Genomic DNA, 14,228 nt, shown 5'->3' on the forward strand with positions numbered 1-14,228 from the left:
CCTGATCTTCTGAGTTCCTCCAACATTTTCTCTGTGTGTGTGTGTTTTGCTTGAATTTCTACCATTTGCAGATTTTCTCTTGTTTTAGACAAATAAAGTTAATCTTTTTATCATTTAAGTAATTGATTGCCCAGCTAATCATATCAACAACAACTATGGGATCTTGTGTGCTCATCACAATTGCACTTTTGAATTGCAATCAACAAAATTCATTGTTTATAACCTTGGAAGGAATATCAAACCACCAATTACATAAACTCACATACGTCATGATTTTTTTGCGGCTGCAGCAGAGTTCAATACATAAAATTACTTCATTACTGTGCAAAAGTCTTAGGCATCCCTTTTAATCCCACCCACTAAAACATGTCTAAAGCAACAGAAGCCTGAAGGGGATAGAGCGGGAGGATAAAGGGGAGGAGGGGTGGCATTACTGGTCAGGGATACTATTACAGCTGCAGAAAGGGTGGGTAATGTAGCAGGATCCTCTTTTGAGTCAGTATGGGTGGAAGTCAGGAACAGGAAGGGAGCAGTTACTCTACTGGGGGTATTCTTATAGGCCCCCCTGGTAGCAGCAGAGATACCGAGGAGCAGATTGGGAGGCAGATTTTGGAAAGGTGCAAAAATAATGGGGTTGTTATCATGGGCGACTTTAACTTCCCCAATATTGATTGGCACTTGATTAGTTCCAAGGGTTTAGATGGGGCAGAGTTTGTTAAGTGTGTCCAAGATGGATTCCTGTCACAGTATGTTGACAGGCTAACTAGGGGGAATGCCATACTAGATCTAGTATTAGGTAACGAACCAGGTCAGGTCACAGATCTCTCAGTAGGTGAGCAATTGGGGGACAGTGATCACCGCTCCCTGACCTTTAGCATTATCATGGAAAAGGATAGAATCAGAGAGGACAGGAAAATTTTTAATTGGGGAAGGGCAAATTATGAGGCTATAAGGCTAGAATTTGCAGGTGTGAATCGGGATGGTGTTTTTACAGGGAAATGTACTATGGACATGTGGTCGAGGTTCAAGGATCTCTTGCAGGATGTTAGGGATAAATTTGTCCCAGTGAGGAAGATAAAGAATGGTGGGGTGAAGGAACCATGGGTGACAAGTGAGGTGGAAAATCTAGTCAGGTGGAAGAAGGCAACATACATGAAGTTTAGGAAGCAAGGATCAGATGGGTCGATTGAGGAATATAGGGTAGCAAGAAAGGAGCTTAAGAAGGGGCTGAGAAGAGCAAGAAGGGGGCATGAGAAGGCCTTGGCAAGTAGGGTAAAGGAAAACCCCAAGGCATTCTTCAATTATGTGAAGAACAAAAGGATGACAGGAGTGAAGGTAGGACCGATTAGAGATAAACGTGGGAAGATGAGGCTGGGGAAGTGAACAAAGTCCTCAATGAATACTTCTCTTCGGTATTCACCACTAAGAGGGAACTTGATGATGGTGAGGACAATATGAGTGAGGTTGATGTTCTGGAGCATGTTGATATTAAGGGAGAGGAGGTGTTGGAGTTGCTAAAATACATCAGGACGGATAAGTCTCTGGGGCCTGATGGAATATTCCCCAGGCTGCTCCACGAGGCAAGGGAAGAGATTGCTGAACCTCTGGCTAGGATCTTTATGTCCTCGTTGTCCACGGGAATGGTACCGGAGGATTGGAGGGAGGTGAATGTTGTCCCCTTGTTCAAAAAAGGTAGTAGGGATAGTCCAGGTAATTATAGACCAGTGAGCCTTATGTCTGTGGTGGGAAAGCTGTTGGAAAAGATTCTTAGAGATAGGATCTATGGGCATTTAGAGAATCATGGTCTGATCAGGGAGAGTCAGCATGGCTTTGTGAAGGGCAGATCGTGCCTGATAGAGTTCTTTGAGGAGGTGACCAGGCATATAGATGAGGGTAGTGCAGTGGATGTGATCTACATGGATTTTAGTAAGGCATTTCACAAGGTTCCACATGGTAGGCTTATTCAGAAAGTCAGAAGGCATGGGATCCAGGGTTGTTTGGCCAGGTGGATTCAGAATTGGCTTGCCTGTAGAAGGCAGAGGGCAGTGGTGGAGGGAGTACATTCAGATTGGAGGCTTGTGACTAGTGGTGTCCCACAAGGATCTGCTCTGGGACCTCTACTTTTTGTGATTTTTATTAACGACCTGGATGTGGGTGTAGAAGAGTGGGTTGGCAAGTTTGCAGACACAAAGGTTGGTGGTGTTGTAGATAGTGTAGAGGATTGTAGAAGATTGCAGAGAGACATTGATAGGATGCAGAATTGGCAGATGAAGTTCAACCCAGAAAAGTGTGAGGTGGTACACTTTGGAAGGACAAACTCCAAGGCAGAGTGTAAAGTAAATGGCAGGATACTTGGTGGTGTGGAGGAGCAGAGGGATCTGGGGGTACATGTCCACAGATCCCTGAAAGTTGCCTCACAGGTAGATAGTGTAGTTAAGAAAGCTTATGGGGTGCCAGCTTTCATAAGTCGAGGGATAGAGTTTAAGAGATGTGATGTAATGATGCAGCTCTATAAAACTCTAGTTAGGCCACACTTGAAGTACTGTGTCCAGTTCTGGTCGCCTCAGTATAGGAAGGATGTGGAAGCATTGGAAAAGATACAGAGGAGATTTACCAGGATGCTGCCTGGTTTAGAGAGTATGGATTATGATCAGAGATTAAGGGAGCTAAGGCTTTACTCTTTGGAGAGAAGGAGGATGAGAGGAGACATGATAGAGGTGTACAAGATATTAAAAGGAATAGACAGAGTGGACTGCCAGTGCCTCTTCCTCAGGGCACCACTGCTCAGTACAAGAGGACATGGCTTTAAGGTAAGGGGAGGGAAGTTCAAGGGGGATATTAGAGGAAGGTTTTTTACTCAGAGAGTGGTTGATGCGTGGAATGCACTGCCTGAGTCAGTGGTGGAGGCAGATACACTAGTGAAGTTTAAAAGACTACTAGACTAGTATATGGAGGAATTTAAGGTGGGGGGTTATATGGGAGGTAGGGTTTGAGAGTCGGCACAACCTTGTGGGCCAAAGGGCCTGTAATGTGCTGTACTATTTTATGTTCTTTGATCTGCCAGTCCTGCCCCTCACTAATGGCCACAATATAATAATTTCATATGCTGGATCTCTTTAAAAAATGATTTAACAGTTTAAAAAATAAAATGTTTAACTCCATGACACATCAACATACATCAGAATACACCAGACACTTTTACTTTTCAGATTATACAACAGCAGAATAAATTGCTGTAATAATAATGCTATGTTTAAGATACCAAGGACATTCTGGAACATCACCGTGAAGCCAGAATTTCAGCTAGGTGAGAAACCATATAACTGAGCCTATGTTTAATTTCCTGACCACAGCCAAGGAAGCAGTAAGCTTTACACAAAGAAACTAAAGAAAGGTATCAGATTTGTACAGCTACATGAGAAGATAATGGGCAGTCATGAAAAAATGTGGACTCTTTAGCCAACAAATGACAGACTTGCTGAATAATTACACAGCGTAGTAGGATATTAATGTATCTGATGTTTCACAAATGTTAATAACAAGGACTTGAACCTATTGAAGCTAACATGAGAAGAAAATAGTATTTGTAAGAGTAACAACATTAAAATCATACAATCTTCAGCACCCTTTGTTTTCCACACAGCATTTTAAATAATACATATATGATTATTTATTTAATTTTGTTTGTACAGTGTGTCTTTTGCACATTTGCTGTTTGTCAGTCTTTGTGTGTAGTTTTCATTGACTCTTTGTCCTACTTGAATGACTGTAAGAAAACAAATCACAAGGTAATGCATGGTGACATATTCGTACTTTGACAATAAATTTACTTTGAACTTTAAACTTGTTACTGGTGCTATAGTAATAACTTTCCTGAAGGATTTTATGTCTGATTTGAACAGAATCAATAAATAGTGCAAATGAGAATTTCTGCAGTGGTATATAATATTGTCTTTTTTTTATTATCAGGTGGATTTTTTTTCCTTTTAACATGATTCTTATCTTTATCTTTGTTCTGAAGTTGGGAGAAGCAAAGCAATTTGCTGAAATGGTGACTGAGATCAATGAAAAACCTGAGTTTCGAGCAAAAGGCTTCTTGGCTCTTGGCTTAACTTACAGTCTCCAGGCCACGGATGGTAAGGATATATTCAAAACCCGTAATGCTTATTAACCTGGCATTATGGTATATGCAGTGTCACACACTCTTATCCTTGGTATTGCCAGCCTGGTGAAAATGTTGATTGTCAACATGTCAGGCTACATGTCAGCTTCCCAGCCTCCCTCCACTTTTGTGAAGAGGTTAGCCTGATTTACAACAATGACAGCTTTCTTATCACCATCCTCACAAGCCCTGACCATAACCCTCCTGTTCCAGCACCCACCCTGAACGCCTCATGTACCTCCAACAGGGCCCATCCCTTTAAATTCTTTCCAGCTCATTATCTCACCCTTTCTCTCAGCCCTACATCTTCCATCACCACCTCAACATCTGCAGCACTCCCACCCACTGCATCCTTCCACCATTGGCCCCTGGTGCCCAGGCTCATTGCTGGTCCTGAGACTAGTCTCTGTTGCCCTGATCTATATTCACAAGGTCTATTGTGGGCGTACTATGTTAGTGCCGGAATGTGTGGCGATATTTGCAGGCTTCTCCCAACACATCCTTGGGTGTGTTGGATTGTTAATGCAAATGATGCATTTCACTGCATGTTTCAATGTATGCATGGTAAATAAATGAATCTGAAATCTGCAAGGTTCCTACTCCCAACTGGTTATTTCTTAAAGGATAATCCCCTGACAGTTAACTTTCCTCCTCTAACCTCCAGGAGTTTAGAGGAGGGTTAACTTGATGGACCAAATAGCCTAATTCTGCTCCTATCTCTTTTGGAGTTTGCCACCAAGCTTCCAACTGAGTTTAGTAGTGGCAAGCATTTGAACAATCTAAATCTTTAGTCATTATCCTTAATAGATCCAGTAGGTATGAGCTTTTCATTTCTTCACCCTGTCCCCTCTCTCCCCCAATACCCTGGAGTTTTCATGCCCCCTGTTTCAAATTCTCATCATTGGAAATGCTGCATCTCTCCATTTTGAGACATTATAGTCAAGGGCTGTAATTTTTCAAACCTGGGTGAACATATCAAAAAAGGTTTCATGCCATCAGTCCCCTCCCTACAAGAGCACCCCTGACTTATAGGAGTATTAACAGATACAGACCGCAGTACTAACCAAACAGCACAGCTGCGCTATTTCATCCCTCAAAATGTTCGAGCCCTCATGGTGCTGCTGTCTAATCCATCTTCCAAACACGGGAGTTTAGCAGTTAGCATATTGCTATTACAGCGCCAGTAACCAGGTTCCATTCCGACACTGTCTGTAAGGAGTTTTATGTTCTCCCCACGACCGCTGGGTTTCCTCCGGGTGCTCCAATTTCCTTCCACATACCAAAGCTGTACGGGTTTGTTGCTTAATTGTTCACATGGGTGTAATGGGATGCCACTGGCTCATTTGGCCAGAAGAATCTGTTCCCATGCTGTATCTCTAAATAAAAATTTAAAAATTAGGACAAAAACATCCTGAGAAAAGCTAATTTAGAGGTGTATGGAGAGCTATGGTCTGAGAGCAGGCAGATGGGACTAGGCAGAATAATAGGTCGGCATGGATTAAATGGGCCGAAGAGCCTATTTCTGTGCTGTAGTGCTCAATGTCTCTATAACTGGATTTACACACATCCTATGAACATTTTATTAACAACTTATTGATCTTTTTTTCCCAAAGCAACGTTGAAAGGAATGCAAGAAGATCTCCAGAAAAAGGCACTGCGAGCATTTCAGAGGTGTGCATGATTTTTTTAAAAAGGATATATAAATTTAAGTGTTGGACTAGCTGCAACACAGTGTCGCCATGACAACTAGAATGGATGAGACATTTTACTTTCAAGCTTTACTTGCACAGCACTTCTCTGAGCTACTACTCTAGATTAAGTGCTAGCGAATTGCTGGCAGTATGAGACCTATTTTTGAGCTTAATTGGAGCTTGTATAGCAATCTGATAGTTCATACATGGAATAAGAAAAAATGGTAAATTATACATAGAATAGTGCAGCACATTACAGGCCCTTCGGCCCACAATGTTGTGCCGACCCTCAAACCCTGCCTCCTATATAACCCCCCACCTTAAATTCCTCCATATACCTGTCTAGTAGTCTCTTAAACTTCACTAGTGTATCTGCCTCCACCACTGACTCAGGCAGTGCATTCCACGCACCAACCACTCTCTGAGTGAAAAACCTTCCTCTAATATCCCCCTTGAACTTCCCTCCCCTTACCTTAAAGCCATGTCCTCTTGTACTGAGCAGTGGTGCCCTGGGGAAGAGGCACTGGCTGTCCACTCTGTCTATTCCTCTTAATATCTTGTACACCTCTATCATGTCTCCTCTCATCCTCCTTCTCTCCAAAGAGTAAAGCCCTAGCTCCCTTAATCTCTGATCATAATCCATACTCTCTAAACCAGGCAACATACTGGTAAATCTCCTCTGTACCCTTTCCAATGCTTCCACATCCTTCCAATACTGAGGCGACCAGAACTGGACACAGTACTCCCAAGTGTGGCCTAACTAGAGTTTTATAGAGCTGCATCATTACGGGAAGGAATCCTGGGAAGTTCTTCTGTTCACCAAGGGATTGATGTCAGCACTGAGAAAAGGGAACAGACTTCTCTAACTTCCGTTAATGCCCCTACCCCCCTTCTTACCCCATCGCTGACATGTTTAGTTGTTTGTTTTTCTCTCTCTCTCTCTCTCTCTGACCATCACTCTGCCTGTTCTCCATCTCCCTCTGGTACTTCCCCCCCGCCCCCCGCCTTTCTTTCTCCCGAGGCCTCCCGTCCCATGATCCTTTCTTTTTTCCAGCTCTGTATCATTTTCGCCAATCACGTTTCCAGCTCTTAGATTCATCCCACCCCCCCTGGTCTTCTCCTATCATTTTGCATTTCCCCCTCCTCCCACTACTTTCAAATCTCTTACTATCTTTCCTTTAGGTTAATCCTGACGAAGGGTCTCGATCCGAAATGTCGACAGTGCTTCTCCTTATAGATGCTGCCTGGCCTGCTGTGTTCCACCAGCACTTTGTGTGTATTGTTTGAATTTCCAGCATCTGCAGATTTCCTCATGTTTGCTCAACAGATTTACAGGCTTCTTTGAGGAACAACACCCACAAAGTTCTGGAGGAACTCAGCAGGTCAGGGAGCATCTGTGGAGAAGATAAATAGTCCATATTTTGGGGTGAGATCCTTCATCAGAACCTTCCTTCTTCTGGTTTTGAAGAAGGAATTAAGGAAAATTTTACTTCCCAACACCACCTTCCTTGCAGTTCCATTTCCAACTGAAATAGTGATCCACAGTCAAAAGATTGCTAGAGAGATATGACAGTACAAATACAGTAATCTAGAGCAACAATACTGATGCAGCGTTTTGACCCAAAATATCAACAGTTCTTCAATTCTTCAACCCCCAGTGACAGATGCTGCTCAACCTGCTGAGTTCTTCCAGCAGATTGTGTGTTAAAAGTTCACTAAACTTGCTGCAAAGCTCAATTAAATTGCTCATCTAATTCCAGGGTTTACCAAAGTGCTGCCTAGATTAAAGAGCATGATCTTAAGAGGATAGGGTGAGTCAGCTAGGGCTTTTCTCTTTGGAGTGAAGATGGATGTGAGGTGGCTTGATAAAGGTGTACAAGATGATAAGAGGCATAGAGCAAGTGGACAGCCAAAGACTTTACTAAGGACTGAAATGGCCAATATGAGGGAGCATAATTTTAAGGTGGTAATTTCAGAGGGAAGTATAGGAGAGGACATCAGAGTTTTACACAAAGGGTGGTGGCTGTGTGGAACATGCTGCCAGGGATAGTGGTAGTGGTAGGTATAGTAGAAGCATTTGAGAGGCTCTTAGATAGGTACATGGATGAAAGAAACATGGAGAACTATGTTGAAGGAAAGGTTTAGGTTGATCTTGGAGTTGATTAAAAGGTTGGCACAACATCATAGGCTGAAGGGCCTATACTGTGCTGAAATGTTCTATAGTTCTATGCAGTATTATTCTATGTTCTAATTTACCCACTGTTGCTGATGTAGGATGATTCATTACCTAGTCCTTGTTACATAAGCCTGTAAGTTGCTTATTTAGTACAGAACAGTGCCTGTTGGATTCTTAGTGTCAGTCAAGTTGTTCATAAGGCATAGTGAAGTGAGTTGCTGATATCCAGTGGCTGCTGGGTTGTCTACCTGGCCCAATGCAGTGTCTTCCGATTTGTCCATTTAGGTTAGTGCATAGTCATTAGGTTGCTTGTGTAGCTTTGTGTTGCATCCACTCAGTTACCCATCTAGCACAGTCCATACACTTGTCTTATCCATTGAATTGTCTGTTCAGTTCAGTGCAGTATTGTCTGGGAAAAGATGCACCTGCTGAACATCTCCAAATTGAAATGCTGGGAACACTCAGCAGCCCAAGTCAATATATCCGGAGAGACAAACAGGGTAATATTTCAGGTGGATCACCTGACCTTAAGCACTATCTCTGTTTCCCTTTCTGGAGACACTGAGTATTTCCAGCATTTTGTTTTCACTAAAGCACAACACAGCATCCATAATATGGTGCCTATGGCATGGTGGATGTACATATGTGCAAGGAAAGGCATATGAGTGGGGTTTGTTATAAAAAAATACAAGGATTAGAGTTTCTGATGAATTGATGTTTCATAGATTGTAAATAACAGGAAACAACATTGGACTTCTGTGGTGATCAACTCCAAAGAAGTGACTTCTTTAGTTTAGTCAAAACCAAATTTTCCTACTCATTGTTGACTCTTTTGTTGCTTCTGTGCTTCTGCACCCCAGGGCATATGGGTTGTCTCCAACTGATCATCTGGCTGCATTCTACCTGGCTCTTCAACTTGCTATATCAAGGCAGGTAAGAACTGGGCCTTGCCTTTCTTTCTTTGACATGTTCAGTTATATGTGACTCTCTCGATATGGTACAGTGAGAAATTTTTTAAACCATAAGACACAGGAGCAGAATTAGGCCATTCAGACCATCAATTCAGCCCTGCCATTCCATCATAACTGATTTAGTTTCCCTCTCAGCCCATTTTCCTGTATTCTTCCTATAATTTTTGATGCCTTACTAATCAACAACCTATCAACCTCCACTTTAAATATACCCAATGACTTGGCCTCCGCTGCTATCTGTGACAATGAATTCCACAGATCAACCACCCTCTGGATAAAGAAATTCCTCCTCAACTCTGTTCTAAAGGGACATCTTATTCTGAGTCTCTGATACTATATTCACCCAGTATTGGAAACATCCTGTGTCTGCTCTATCAAACCCTTACAATATTCAAATGGTTGCAATGAAATTGGCTCCCCCATTCTTTTAATCTTCAGTGAGTATAAAGTCAAAGCACTAAACTAAAGCACAGATACCGGCCCTTTGACCCAGCACATCCTTGCTGTTCCTTATTGCCTAATCTACACTAATATTGCTTATTGGAGCAATGTGACAACAGAACATTGTAGAGGATAAGCTGTTGAAGCAACAGTGCAAAAATGGAGTTCCAAAGCTATTTTTGGAATATAATGAAGTGAATTTAAAAATCTGGTGATCTGTGCTCTCAATAGGTGCAGTGTTGTTGTAAAAAGTCACATCATTTACCATTGCTGTTCACAGAAGATAACCTGACATCCATGCCTAGTCTGGCCTACAAGTGACTCCAGACCACTGATCGATACTGTTCCTGGCCATTTAGGGGAAGTACAAGAGACTCTCCACATGCTGGAAATTTAGAGTAACACACACAGAATGCTGGAGGAACTTAACAAGTTAGGTATCTGAGGAAGGGAATGAACTGTCGATGCTTTGGGCCACCACCCTTCATCCAGATCTAATAACCAGCAGATGCTAATGAAGGATTTCAGCCCAAAACATCGACTGTATATTCCTCTCCGTAGATGCTGCCTGACCTGCTGAGTTCCTCCAGCACTTGGTGCATGTTGCATTTAGAGAAAAGGTCTTGTAGTAATTAATGTCCTTAGTTCCTGATAATGCTAGCTTTTTAGAAGCATAACGTAGCCAGTGAGGGAGCAGGAATACAATTTTTGATCAAAAGGTAACTAACAGAACAAATAGAAGGGAAAAATTGCCATAAGGTGAGAATAAATCCTTCAGAAGCAGTGAAGAATGTACAGTACAGGTGTCCCCACCCCCCTTTACAAAGGTGGAGCATTCCTATGAAACCTTTCTTAAACTGAAATGGCGTAAAGTGAAGAATCAATAATTTATATGGGGAAAATTTTCGTAAAAGCAAAAATCCTCTTTGTAATGCGAAAACAGGTTACTAATGTAGGTCTTTTGTAAAAGTGAAGTGGAGTAAAGCGAACATTCATAAAGCAGGGGACACCTGTATCTCAGTATATCAGTAAGCAATGAGTTTGATGTTAGGGGTGGGAAGAGATTGCATAGGCAGCTGTGAATTTCCATTGCTTTTTTCCCATCCCCAAACTCATGCCGAGTGTGATTATAATTGTTTGAGCATTAGGAGTAGGCAATCCAACATTTACAAGACTGAAAGCTAATATGAGCACAGTGAATCAGGAGGATTTCCTTGAATGCCAGGATGTTTGCTCATTCCCACACTCATTTATTGTTTGCAGATCCCAGAAGCATTGGGTTACGTCCGACAAGCCTTGCAGCTGCAGGGGGATGATGTGAATTCTTTACATTTATTGGCATTGCTGCTCTCAGCCCAGAAGCACTACCATGATGCTATAAACATCATTGATATGGCACTGAGTGAATACCCTGAACACTTTATGTGAGTACCTAATCCAAATGGCAATGAGTAAAGCTTACTGTGACATTATATTCACTGTACCGAAGAGCATTCCATGGGAGTGAGGAGTGAAGAGTGAAACAATGTTAGGTATCAGCACATTCCATCACTTCCTGAGATAAGACCATAAAATGTGAGCAGAATTTGTTCATTCAGCTCATTGAGTCTGCTTCACCATTCCATTATGGTTAACCCCATTCTTCTGCCTTCTCCCTGTAACCTCAAACACCCCTACTAAACAAGAACATACCAATCTCCACTTAAAATATACACAATGGCTTGGTCTCCACAGCTGTCCATGGTAATGAATTCCACAGACTCACCACCACCCTCTGGCTAAAAAAATTCCTTCTTACCTCTGTTCTAAAGGGATATCCTTGTAGTTTGAGGCCTCAGATCATACAATTTCCCACTATAGGAAACATCCTCTCCATGTGCACTCTATCTAAGCCTTTCAATATTCAGTAGGTTTCAGCTGCTGTAAATGTCTCACTGCTGCTGTCCATTCACCTAAAGTAACATGAGGCAGTTCATTTATCTCTTCTCTATCTATCCCCATTGTCTCCTCACCTCTCGTGTGTCCTTATAACTCAACTCTTTGACCAAGGGTTTATTCGTGTCATATAATATTTTAATTCTGCTTTAAACTTCCTCCCTCTCACCTTAAACCTCTGCCCTCTAGTTGTAGGCACCCCTAAGATTGCAAACGGACACTGTCTGTTTATGCACGTAATTCTCTATGCATCTGTCATGTCACCTCTCGGTCTCCTTTACTTCAGAGAAAACAGACCCAATCAGTCTAATCATAACTCAAGTTCGCCAGTCCAGGCAACATCCCTGTGCATCATTGTGCACCTTCTAGTCTGATATCACCTTTGTAGCCTAAAGCCATGAATTTTCCAGGTAATACTAGTGTCAGCCTTGATGCAACAGACTGTTTAGAGAGAAATGAGAATTAGCCACTATTTCCGACTTTTGATTCGAAGTTTCAGGTTCAGATTTATTTATTTATCAGATGTACTGTATGTCGAAACATATAGTGAGATAAGTCATTTGTGTTAATAACCAGTACACCCAAGAATGTGCTGGGGGCAGCCTGCAAGTTTCGCCACGCATTCCAGTGCAAACATAGCATGTCCAGAATGATCAGCAGAACAACACAAATCAGAACAAAATAGAGAATACCAAACAACAAAGTAACAATAGCAAAACAAACCTCATTCTTCCCTCCAAATGCACACTCACAGTCCCCTAACCCCAGTCAGGCTGTCTTCTTTGGCTGCCAGCCTCCAGTGGACTCCTGGAGTCACAGATGTTGAGCTTTTGATTTCCCCAGCATAACTCACTTTGTTGAAAGGCTCAAGGTGCTATATCAACCACACCTGCTGCTAATTCCATCTCATATTAAGTAATCCCTTCTCAGTAATGAGCACTTAGGAACAGAATCGGGACTGATGTCACCAAGTGACCAGTCTTATGATGAGTGGAGCAAAAATTACAAGGAAGTTCATCTGCAAGAATTCTTGGCTCCTAATCAGAAAGTTTTTTTTTTCCAATTCAGGTTCTTGCTCTTGTAATTATAGTTACTTAAAATACTGCAGCCTAGCATAATTAAATTGTCACTGCAAGAGTAATGTTGAATTCAAGGCAGAGTCTGCCGCTACATTAAACATCTGACTTGAGGCTTTCCCCTTTTCCCCATGCTTTGTATCAGTCACAAGGATGCCGGAAACAGAATCAGAATTAGGTTTAATATCACAGATATTTTTTGTAAAATTTGTTGTTTTACAGTGCAATACATAAAAAATACTATAAGTTATAATAAGAATGGATATACAATAGATTCCGGTTCATTAGACCATCAGTTATTCACACACAGCTGCTTATTTGGGACAACTCTTAAAGAACAAAATCTAATTGAGAAATTAGCTAGGATTTCCTTTGTTTATTTGAGATACTTTGCTGCTTCATTGGACCGGAAGCTGTTGTCAAACAGTTTCTACCTAGCATTAGTCGCATGCACTTATGTGGCTATTAGACATGCTTAGACTAAAAGCAGTTTCTAAATAGCATCAGTTGCATGTGTTTGTGTTTAAAAAGCAGTGATTTCATCACTGATAGTTGGTGAGAAGCAAGCAGTAAAACAGTCAAGAACTGTTTTGCTCACTGTGGTTTCAAGCATTCAGTTTTAGAGAAGCCAGAAACTGCCAGTAGTGAAAATGAAATTATTTCTTTACTTTAACAAGTTAGGAACTACAAGGAATTTTAAAGTATTGGAACTTATCTTGAATGTTACAATGGAAATGAAGATTTTGAGGATGTAGTCATCAAAAGTATTGTATGAAGGCCATTTGCTATCTGCACTAGGTATTTGCACTGATTTTGTTCAACACAGCAGCAAGCATTGGATGAATTCCTCCATTGATAACCATTGGGAAGTAACTCAATTTTATAGTACTGTAGTATTAGTAGTGTTTTAATTTGTTCTGTATTTGATTTAAATATATAATTTGTTACTCAGATAAAATTATTTAATCCTTTTTATATGTTTTTAACCAGTTCCATGAAACTTCGGCTAATTGGGGCAGAATATACTGGTCCCCACATATCCCAATCAAATGGAGTCCACTATATTATATAAGAGAACAAAAATATTAAGGTAGTCTTCTAGGGTTGGTTCATTGTCTGCTCAGAAATCAGAGGAGGGAAAGAAGCTTCAAGAGCTCTTGTACCTCTTCCCAGATGATAGTGCTGAGAAGAGGGAATTTTATTGGCTGATTGCACCTTTTGGGGGCATTGCCTTTTGAAGATGCTCTTGATGCTGGAACCCCTGGTGTGAGCTCCACCACCACCACCACCGCAAAGAATCTCATCTAATTTTAATGACTTTTGCAGAATATTGATTCAACAATTACAACTGTTTCCTCTTTACCATTACAACTTCCTGATACAGGAAAGAAACTGGCATGGATACAGAATGACAGTAGGGAGGAGACAGTGAGTGGGAATAAAAGGGGCCTTCTCTGGTTGGCTGCCAGTGACTAGTGGTGTTTCTCAGGGATCAGTATTGGGACCACTGCTTTTCACATTGTATGTCAATGATTTGGATAATGGAATTGATGTCTTTGTAGCAAGGTCTGCAGATGATACAAAGATGGGTGGAAGGTTAGGTAGGCTGAGGAAGCAATGCAATTGCAGCAGGACTTGGACATATTGGAAGAATGGGGAAAAAGTGGCAGATGGAATACAGTGTTGGGAAATGTATAATAATGCATTTTGCTAAAAGGAACAATAGTGTGGACTATTATCTAAATGGGGAGAAGATTCAAACATCAGGGATCCAGA

General features: G+C 41.5%; 1 protein-coding gene across 2 annotated transcripts in view; it reads left to right on the top strand.

Annotated features, from left to right (window-relative positions):
* ttc7b (tetratricopeptide repeat domain 7B) overlaps positions 1-14,228 on the top strand; it is a 478,574-nt gene that overhangs the window by 255,154 nt on the left and 209,192 nt on the right. For both annotated transcript variants that reach the window (XM_059961183.1, XM_059961187.1), the window contains exons 12-15: positions 4,022-4,136; positions 5,776-5,833; positions 8,890-8,962; positions 10,705-10,865. In XM_059961183.1, the coding sequence (XP_059817166.1) occupies positions 4,022-4,136; positions 5,776-5,833; positions 8,890-8,962; positions 10,705-10,865 (407 nt within the window). The remainder of the gene's footprint in view (positions 1-4,021; positions 4,137-5,775; positions 5,834-8,889; positions 8,963-10,704; positions 10,866-14,228) is intronic.

The sequence above is a fragment of the Hypanus sabinus genome, chromosome 2 (assembly GCF_030144855.1).
Source record: "Hypanus sabinus isolate sHypSab1 chromosome 2, sHypSab1.hap1, whole genome shotgun sequence".
Taxonomy (NCBI): Eukaryota; Metazoa; Chordata; class Chondrichthyes; order Myliobatiformes; family Dasyatidae; genus Hypanus; species Hypanus sabinus.